The 10,957-nt window shown below is 41.4% G+C and overlaps 1 protein-coding gene across 1 annotated transcript; it reads right to left on the reverse strand.

The window, feature by feature from the left end:
• Positions 1 to 10,315: 10,315 nt before the first annotated feature.
• LOC306653022 (ribonuclease 2B-like) lies at positions 10,316 to 10,857 on the reverse strand (the record flags this gene model as incomplete). Its single annotated transcript, XM_079125772.1, has 1 exon — positions 10,316 to 10,857. The coding sequence occupies one exon, from the start codon at positions 10,855 to 10,857 to the stop codon at positions 10,321 to 10,323; it is 537 nt and encodes a 178-aa protein (XP_078981898.1). The 3' UTR covers positions 10,316 to 10,320.
• Between the last annotated feature and the right edge of the window lie 100 nt (positions 10,858 to 10,957).

The raw sequence follows: 10,957 nt of genomic DNA on the forward strand, positions 1-10,957 counted from the left end.
CAGTTTCGTGGCACGGAGGCCAACCTTGGGGTGCCAAGGCCCAGGAATGGCAACAGAAGCATCTGGACATGATTCACACACTGGGCCACAGCCATCAGGAAGAGTCAGATGTGAACTGCTAAGCCAAGACAGGTTTCATGTTCCAGGACAGAACTGGAGTAAAATCAGGATGTGGATGTAGAACAGCAGCATTACTGATGATAGAGAAATCTGGATACAGGGATGCAGGCCAAAGTTTACGGGCCAGGAGAGGGGTGGTTTTCCTGACAAAAATGTTGTTTTCATATGTTTTATTGTCTTACAGACAACTTGAGTAGATATGGCAGACAAGGGAAGAGTTGTTGTAAGTTCCCTTCCACTCTTTCAAAAGTGTTTTAGGGACTAAGCCATCACCAGGTTAAGCATTCCTCTAGATTCTCTGGACTTACACCTAGATTGTAGTGGCAGGACTAACTGCACCAAGAAGGTCAGAATCTCCCTGTGGAAAATGCTGAGGAAACTGAAATCAGCTGGCATACCAAGTTCACCTGCTCCTTTGTGACAAAACCAGGATGGAGAGGTGAGGGGTGGTTCCTGCATGAGAACAGCAGCTGGGCATCTGGACCCACGGTACCAACTCCACCACCACCGTCAAGGCCGAGGGGTCCAAAGGCTGGTAGAAGCTCTTTCATTGGAGACGTCCAAGCCTGTGATAAATGGCTTAGTTTATGTAACAACAGCAGCAGCAACAACAACAAAATTCCTCTTGACCTGGTAAAATTGAGCATGTAAGAATTAGCCTTCGCTTACTTCTCATGGTGAAGAATTTACATAGGGATCATTGACTAATTGGTGTGATCAGGGTAGAAGTACATTTTGGGAGAGGGCAGGTTGGGTGTAAGGGATTTGAGACATAGACCATCAAAGCTGTGTAACTGGCTATCTGAAAAGATGAAGGAAAGAATTCCTGAGTCCAGGACATCTTGGGGAGTACCAGGACTTGTGGATTTGGCTAACATGCAATTAGAGGTACTCTTTCCTATTTGAGCACATGGGAAATGTACTTTCACACACATTTTTCTCATATTTCTGAACCATTTGTTTTTAGTGACTGCAGTTTTGAGATTCCTAGAGATATTTTCGTCAGCTGTAATGACAGTACTGGCATTTAATGAGTAGGCATCCAGGTGTGTGGGGCACAGAGCAATGTGAAGCAAAGTCCTGAAAGGTGAAGGGTTACTGTCCTTTTGGATATTGACATGGGAAAGAAAACAGCTTATAAACTTCTGTGCCTCCACCCTAACTCCTTTAATTTTGTGTGGTTTTAAAATACAAAGAATTTGTTGGGAATGTAACTCCCAGTAAATGGCAGAAAACTGTACCTCTAGATCTTTGCAGCTTTCTCATGCATGTGGGGAGAGCAAGCTAAGGGGTTTATCTCTTTCCTTTTCACAAGATCCTCCTAAGGTTGACTTGAGATGCTTCAGTCATTGGCTCCTATTTCTTGGGGACCCTTGCTAAATCTGAGACTGAAAGAATCACCTTTTAGCATACATACTACTTTACTCATGGAATCAGAGCAATGAGAAACAAATGTTCACAAGGATTACTTCTTTTGCTAACTCTATGAAAACCATGATGAACTGCCTCAGCAAGCAATTAGGAACATTTCTACAATGATGAGAAAAAAGTCTGCCTATTTTCTAACCACACTTTTAAACAGAATTGGATAAATATAACCAAATATTTGATTTTAGTCTTCTTTTATAAAAGCATTTTTTTTAAGGTAGACTTTTTCTTTCTTTCTTTTTCTTTTCTTGGTACTGGGGATTTTAGCCAAGGATGCTCAATCACTGAGCTACATTCCCAGATTTTTATTTTGATACAGGGTCTCACTAAATTTGTGAGGCTGGCCTCAAACTTGCCATTATCCTGCCTTAGTCTCCCACATTGCCAGGATTATAGATCTGTCCCACATTGCCAGGATTATAGGTCTGTACCATGGCACCTGGGTCCAGGTAGAATTTTTCAGGTTAAAGACTGAGATCAGCTGTTTGTAAGAGAAAGATATGGATAGAGCTGGTGAGAAGTGAAATGACTGATGCTAAGGAATTCACAGATACACATTTAAAGTGTTCATTGTCATAGATTTGTTTTTTTGGGGGGTACCAGGGATTGAAATGAGCAGTTCTTAACCACTGAGCAGCATCCCCAGCCTGTTTTATATTTCATCTTGAGACAGGGTCTCACTAACTGCTTAGGGCCTCCCTAAGTTTTGAGGCTGGCTTTGAACTTTCTATCCTTCCACTTCAGCCTCCTGAGCCACTGGGATCACAGGTGTGTGCCACTGTGCCCAGCTCAAGGATTTACTTTAATGTGCACAAATAAACACTGCATTAAATCTGTACTTCTGTATTTTCTTCTGCTTTCAACAAACCTGTGTGAAAAGGTAAGTTGATAAAAGGAAAATTTTAACTAATAGTTCAGATGGAATGGAGCTGTGGAGCAGGATGCCTGGTGTCTGAAAAATTTGAGATAACAGTTGAGCCTACCTGGGCCTATGCCCTAATTGCCTGGATTTCTCAATTTGAGTTATTAACTGTTTCCCAACAATGGTAATGGCTGCTGGCATTTTTAGTATTTGGGATTTTCCCTTTTGTGTCTTTCAGAGAGATCTTTGGCCTGGGCTCTTGTATTATCAAGGTATGTTTTCTGTGTGGAACATCATCCTTTACTATCATTCAGTTTCCTTCTTGCCTCCCCTCCTTACTTTAAGAAGAATAAGATTGGTGGTCTGTTCCAAGTGTATGGACTTGTGAAAAAGATAGATCAGAGTTTGATTCATGGCTGTGCTCTTCACCAGCCATGTGAGCTCAGACAAGAAGTTTATCTTCTCTTTTCCATCAGGGAAACATTAAAACCCTTTCTGATATACAGACTAAGTCTGATGGTGGGTCAGCCTCCTTGTAAGTACAGATGAAAATCTGTATCAACTCTAGAAAGACAAGAAATGTGTTACTTACTGAATAGCATTGCCTGAGGCTTGATCCCAGTTGCCTTATGTGAAATAGTTGCACCAAAGAGACACCAGCTTCCTTGCATATTCCCAACACTCCTTACAAAACCAGAAGGTACAAGAATTTTAATGATGCTGAGATATTTTACTCTGAGATATTTTACTCTGTTTAACAAGTATTAGGATTTTTGCTTTCCTATTAAATCAGGGGTAGATGAAATTTGTAGGGATAGTTAAGGTTGGGAACTACTACATTGGTCTTTGCTTGACTGACTGATATCCCCCAATGTATAAACCAGTCCCCAAATTTAGACAGTCTCAAAGGTATATGGTCATCCATCTTTTGGGCTCACTGTCTCTCTTTTTGTCTTTGTGCTGATCTATGCTCAATGGTACTGTTCTGAGGAATTAGAATCTTTCCTGAAAAGGAGGATTGCATGTTGTCTGCAATATAATATTTATATGTTTTTCTTAATCATATTAAAATAACAACAAAAAATATGGCAGACACCTCTTATTCACAGGGGTTATATTCCAAGACCCCCAGGGATGGCTGTAGAAACTGAGGGTGGAACTGAACATTTAGTAGTATGTTTTTTCCCATACATACCTGTGATAGCTGCATGTGGTGGCATGCCTGTAATCCCAGTGAGTTGGGAGGCTGAGGCAGGAGGATCACAAGTTTGAGGCCAGACTCAGAATTTAGAGACCCTGTCACAAAATTTAAAAAAGGTATTGTGAGGAGTATAGTGGAGCTGAGGATGTGGCTCAGTTGTAGAGCTGGGATGGGGCTGGGAGATAGCTCAGTTGGTAGAGTACTTGCCTTCCTGCACTGAGGCCCTGGGTTCAATCCTTAGCACCACACACAAAAAGGAGGAGCTGGGGATGTAGCTCAGTTGTACTGGGTTCAGTCCCCAGTACCAGACACAAAATAATATAAAATATACATAACTATGATAAATACCTTAATTAATCAACTTAATTTATTTTTGTAGTACTGGGATTACAGGCATGTACCATGGTACCCAGCTCAAATAGCTTAATTTATAAAATAGGTGCAGTAAGAGATTAATGACACTTATCAATAGTAAAATAAAATAATTATAACAATATATTGTAATAAAAGTTGTGTGAATGTGGTCTCTCTGTACTTGCCCTTCGAACCTGTGGTTGACTTTGACTAACTGAAACCGTGGAAAACAAAATTGTGGATAAGGAGGGGACTACTTAGTTAGGGATTCAGAGAATTACTGCAATGGAAGGAATTTGTGAAACATTTTATTCCAAGTCCTTCATTTCATAGCCAAGATCCAGAGTGGTGAGGTGATTTGCCTTCCTGACACAAAATTAAATATGTGACTTCCTGATAGGAGGATCAATGATGATTCCTTGATCTGAGGATCGCATGAGTACTCTGTGACAATTTTTAAAATGCGGTGAGTCTATGAGTAGCTTGTCAAGATCTCTAGAAGAATGTGCAGAGTCAGAGCAGTAGGGTGCAGGAGCTGGAGTTGAATGGCCAGCAGGAGGAGATGGCAAACGGAATTCCTCAGTCAAGCATTTAAGATGAGTTGGAGATGCACTAGAGGGTCTTTCTGCCAGCAGAGGGCAGGAGCAGCTATGAAATCCTGTGCGGGAGAGAATGAAGTACTGAGGGTCTGGGCAAGGAAGGACTGGTGAATCAGGGGTAGGTGAGGTGCTCATTTCTTACTCTCCATATCATCATCCTCTAGCATAGAAAACACAGCTCAGATGAGTACCCTTCCTAATCACCTCCTGGACAACCTCTAGGCCAATAACTGTAGATCCCATCAATGGACACCCCAGCCTCCTCAGCCACATTAATAGAGGTGTTGAGGGTGACTGGGGACTCTGCTTGCATTGTAAGTAACACCTCTACCCCAACTGGGTTGGTTTCCACACTCAGCAGCATTGGGCACAGTTGATGACTCCTTCCTCCTTGATGACAAGAATGGGACTTCTTGTGGCAGAAGCAGGGATGAAAAGCATCTTGAGATAGTCCTGGTGCCCTCTGCAATTGGTCGTGTTGAGGGGGTGTGTTGATCTCTGGACATCATCTTCTGGCTCTTCCCTTACCTCACAGGTCTTTTATTCTCATTCTTCTCCATAGCTTCTCATCTTCTATCTGGTATCAGCTAATGTTATAGAACGCAGAGATCAGCTGTTTTTCCTTTCCTCCCTCTACCCTACTCCCTTGGTGTGCACTGATTCTCCAGCAACTTCCTGACTTTACTTCCTGCCCAGATCTCTCTTTTTGGACTACTACATCTAACTGTTTACCTGACATCTTCACTTGGAAGATGTGTGTCTAATAGACAATTCAGACTTAACCTGTCTCAAATGGAAATCATTATTGTCTCCCCATACTCCTATAAAACTGCTCTTATATCAGCATCTCCCATCTGGGATGAAGATAATGTTGTCTTTTCCATTCTGAGGCCAACATCTCTGATGTTATTCTTGAGTCTTTTTTTTTTTTTTCTTTTGTCTCACTTCCAACCTGTCAGTACCTTCAAAACACTTTCAGCATTTGTTCACTTCTCCTGATCTCTGCTGCGACCACCTAGTCTTAGAGATCATTTATTCCTAACAGGTTTACTATCAGAGCCTTGGACCTGAACCCCCTGCTTCTACCCTTGACCCTTACTACACTCAGCAGCTGGAGAAATCCTTCTGAAACAACTCAGATCATATAACTCTGCTCAGAACCCTCTACTGTGTCTTCTTTTCACACTAAGTAAAAACTACAAAAGTCCATATGCTTTCCAGTGATCTGTCCTCCTACACTCTTAACTTCCAAACAAATCTACTGCTCTCCCTCTCACTGACTCTTCTCTAACATCTGACATCTCTCTGTTGGTCCTGAAATGTGTCCTAGGCACATTCTTCCTTTAAGGCATTTCTCTCTAGATATGTGCCTAATAACCATACTATCTTTTAGTCTCTGCTTAAATGTCACCTTATGTTATGTTTTGGATCTAATTTGAGTGTCCTCCAAAACTTCATTTGCTAAAATTTAATTTCCATTGTGAAGTATTAAGAAGGTGGAAAGTAATCCAACTATGGTGCTTAGAGGTGGAACCTTTGAAGGGTGATTAGCATTAGATAAGGTCACCAAGGTGGAGACTCCATGATTAGATCCTGATAGCTTTATAAAAAGAGGGAGAAAGACCAGAAAGACCACATAGGCAGGCACAGACCCTGTGTCTTGCCATGTGATGCCCTGTGCCACCTTGGGACTCTGTCAGAAAGAAGGTCATCACCAGGGGCTGGGATTGTAGCTCAGTGGTAGAGCACTTGCCTTGAATGTGCGAGGCACTGGGTTCAATCCTCAGCACCACATAAAAATAAATAAATAAAGATATTGTGTCCTCTACAACATAAACAATGTTAAAAAAAAAAAAAAAAGGCCAAGGGTAGATGCAAATTTCTGCCCTTGGACTACAACTGTAAACCCAAAATAAATCTCAATTGTTTAAAATTTATGCAGTCTGTGGTATTTTATTAACAACAGAAAACAGACAAAGCTGTAGCTTTTCGAGGAGACTTACTTGACTTCCCTATTTTAAAATGTTAGCCATAGCTTTCCCAGTTCTCCCTCCTGCTGTGCTTATCACCTTAACAGTCTATAATTTACATATACATTGTATTTATTATCTGTAGGTATTCACTGGAAAATGACCTTTGTTAAAGCAAGACTTTCTTCTGCCTTTTCTTCCTACCTACCCACCTACTTTCTTTCTATTTCTTTTCTTCCTTCCCTCCCTTCCTTCCATCTTTCTTTTCTTCCGCCCTCCCTCCCTGTTCTCTCCCTTCTTCCCTCCCTCTTCTTTTTCTTTCTTTCTTTCTTTCTTTCTTTCTTTCTTTCTTTCTTTCTTTCTTTCTTTCTTTCTTTCTTTCTTTCTCTCTCTCTCTCTCTCTCTCTCTCTCTCTCTCTCTCTCTCTCTCTCTCTCTCTCTCTCTCTTTCTTTCTCCTTCCTGTATTTTTTTTTGCTGCCTCCCTCTAACATTGCCTAACACAGGTACTTGTTACTTAAGAAATGTTTGTAGAGGAAGAGTCCCAAACTCAAGGACCTCAGTAGGCCCAACGAGACTACAGAATGATTATACCACAAGGACTCAATACTCACAGCTATAAAACCCCTCAATGGAGGAGTATCTGAATATATAACACACTTCAGCTTCACTGTGTAGTAACTTCCCACAGCACGGTCACCGCTGTGGTATTCCCAGGTGCCAAGCCTTGGTTGGTAAAAGAAAGTGAATGCACTCTGTGGTCTTAATGGGATTTGCAGAGTAGTGGGAGAAACTCACATTACTCACATAACCATAGATTACTGTCAGTCTCACAGGTGACAACATAACATAGGACTACACATTATATGACAGAATAAAACAAGAGGAGTTGCCCTAGTTAGGGCATCAGAGAAGTCTCCACAAAGCTCAGGTAAGTTGCTCCCACTACCAAGCTTAGACTGGACTGCAGGTCTGCCTGACTTGGAAGCCTAGTCCCATCCCTGATGGACACAAGGCTACCTCATGGCAACCAAAGTCTTTCCTGCTGCTTCAGTTTCCCCCAGGAGCTCCTGAGCAATGACATTGAGTCATTACTCAATCACTGACCTCCTTGAAACAGCTTTTCCTTTTTAAACCACAAATGCAGAAGTGCTTTCCCTGTGACCGAGTTTCCTAAAATTGCTCAGAGACTCTCAATAGCAGCATATCAGCCCAGTGTTCCTGGGGGCTCAGAAGATCAATCTTCAAAGTTCTAAGGTGTTGAATATGTCTGGTGTGCCTTTGATAGGGTGTGGGGGTGACCGATAGGGTGATGTGACTGGAGCAGCCTGCCAAGAGGACAGCATCATGATGAGAATCTAGTGGAATTTAGCTAAGACTGATCTGTGGTTAATCTCTGCTTCACTCACAAGAATGCTCGGCCTCAGGCCTTTCATGTCAGACTAGATGGTTTGGACTTTCTTTCCTAGGCAATGGAAAGCAGTTAAAAAAATTGTTGAGAGAAGTGACTGAGGGAATGATTGGAAAATTCTGTTAGCAGTGCATGTAGAGCCTACTGATTGGGAAGAAGGGTGTTGGGAATTGGGCTTGGCATGTTCTAGACCCCTTGGAGGAGATGTTCCATATTCCTCAGGGTCCACGATTCCTACGTCTACAGGATCCAGGCAGGGGTTGGAAGGGATGAGCAGGCAGGCAGGAGACAACAGGCAGTGCTTGGGATGCCCATGTTGTTGTTATCACCATATTATCTCCCTTGCTCCATAGTGGCTGTAAGATTCCAGAGACAGTAGTCTATAGCTAGTCACTGAAGTAGACAGACACTTTTAAGATAGACACCAGACACTTAAAAGTTCATCAAAGCATTTTAAGTGGAATTTTGTTAAGCATTCTAAAACATTGCTATGGGCAAACATTCTTTGCAAAAGTTTCCCAAAATAGGTGATTAAAGGAAAAATAGACAAACAGTACTATAACAAATTAAATGGCTTCTCCACAGCAAAGGAAATAGTTGACAGAGTGAAGAGACAACCTACAGAATGAGAGAAAATGTTTGCAAACTATGCACCTGAGAAAGGATTAATGTGCAGAATATACAAGAAACTCACAAAACTCAAAAGTAGAAAAACTCATCATTAGATTAAAAAATAGGCTGACGATCTAAATAGACTTTCTCAAAAGAATATATACAAATTGCCAAAAAGCCTATTAAAAATATGCTCAAGTTCAATATGAAATGAAACCAAAATGAGATGTCATCTAATCCTGGTTACTGTGACTACCATCAAAAAGACAAAAGTTCCAGATGCCAGAAAGGATGTGATGAAAAGGGAAACCTCGCCTATTGGTGGGAGTCCAATTTAGTGCAATTAGTGGAAAACAGCAAAGAGTTTTCTCAAAAAAATGAAAAATAGAACTTCCGGGTGGGCACATACTGGTAATCCCAGCAACTCTGGAGTCTGAGGGAGAAAGATTGAAAATTTGAGCCAAGTCTGGGTAACATAGTGAGACCCTAACTCAGGATAAATAAATAAGTAAAAAAATAAGTAAATAAAACTAAAACTAAACTAAACTAAACTAAAAAGAGTTAGGGAGGTACCTCCAAAGTAAAGCTCCATTGGGTTCAATCACCAGTACCACACATACATATACAAAAACCCAAAACAAAATAATAGTGAAATCTTCCATATGATCCAGCAATCCCACCTCTGGGTATACATTCAAAGCATGGGAAATCAGAATATCACAGTGACATCTGCAGTTCAACTTTCATTGAAGGATTATTCACAAGGACCACAAAATGGAAATAATCCAAGTGTCCATCACCTGATGATTGGATAAAGATGTGGTGCATATGTACAAAGGAATACTAGTTAGTCATAAAATGCAATGAAATCCTGTCATTTGCAACAACATGGACAGAATTGGATGTCATTATGTTAATTGGAATAAACCAGGTGTAGAAAGACAAATACCTCATGATCTCACTCATGAGTGTTATCTAAAAAAGTTGATCTCATAGAAGTAGAGAGTAGGACAGAGTCCCCAGAGGCTGGGGAAATTGGGGTAGAGAGTTTGGATCACAGTTACCAAAATGTAGACAGGAGAAATGTGTTCCAGTATTCTACAGCACAGCAGGATGACTACAGTTAACCAAAATGTACCATATGTTTCAAAATGACTGGAAGAGAAGATTTTGAATGTTCCCCACAGAAAGTAATGATAAAGTGCTTGATTTGAAATACTAATTATCCTGATTAATTATTATATTCTCTATACATGTCTGGAAAAATCTCATTGTACCCATTAATTATGCAATTATTATATGTCAGTTAAAAATAAAATAAAAAACCCAGGAAACAAATTGAACTGTACAATGAATTACTCCAGAGGCCAAGATTAGGGCCCAGTCTGCAGAGGGTTCAGAGCAACCTGAGAGAACTTTGCTCTTGAGGGGGACCTATGTCAGTAGGCAGATTCAGTGGAGACCTTGGTTTCCAGCCTGAGGCAGTGAGGGGGCCAAGTCTCTGAAGCTTCCTGATACAAAGTCTCTGCCTTAAACCTCTCTATAAAATCTCAGGAAGAGAAAGGAACAAGTTTGTAGGACAGATCATGACTAAATGACAACAGAGGGGCAGAACAGATACACATAGATCTAGATTCTCTTCAAAGACATTTATTGCACAGCTTACAGGGTGTTTCAGCTCAGCAAAGCTTGAAGGGGCTGGGGACTGGTTCCATGAGGGCAGGTGCTGACATCCAGGGTGGACAGATGAGCCATGGTACAGGAGCTAACATGTCCCATCCAAGTGAACTGGAACTATAGGATAGGTGGTGTTGTCTCGTGGAGATCTCTTGTCACAAGCAACTATGTAGAACTTTGTTGCTGATGCATCTGTGTATTTGCAGTTTCCATAACTCGATTTCCTTTTTGTGATGCTACAGATGGTTAAAGGCACCTGAACTGAACTTTTATGGCAATTTGTACTGGGGCTTGTAAGACAGGTTATATTCGGGGCTCCACACACTTGAACAACATCAGCAAAAGTTGCCTTTAGAAAAGTATTCTTGGCTTTGCATTGCCCTATGTAACTGTTAACTACCCGCATCGCATCATCACAGTGGGAGCTGGCCATATTTACGTGCTGAATTTCAAACCACTGAGCAGGGGTTAAATCACCTGGTGGGTCCTCAAATGAGACACTCATTTCCACAATCCGCAGCAGCAGCAGTAGAAACCAAAGTCGGGAACCCAGAAGCTTTGGAACCATGTTTCCTGTGAGTAAAGAAGAGAGGTAACTAGTCCTGCATCCTGGCCCAGTTACCATACACTCTCCCTATCTCAGCCACAGCCCCCTCTGCTGTCACTGTGGGGTCATATTTCCATTTGCTTCACATCCTGTAGTGTGCCAAGTCTCCTGGACACTA

The sequence above is a fragment of the Sciurus vulgaris genome (genome assembly GCF_902686455.1).
Source record: "Sciurus vulgaris genome assembly, chromosome: 2".
NCBI classification, from domain to species: Eukaryota; Metazoa; Chordata; class Mammalia; order Rodentia; family Sciuridae; genus Sciurus; species Sciurus vulgaris.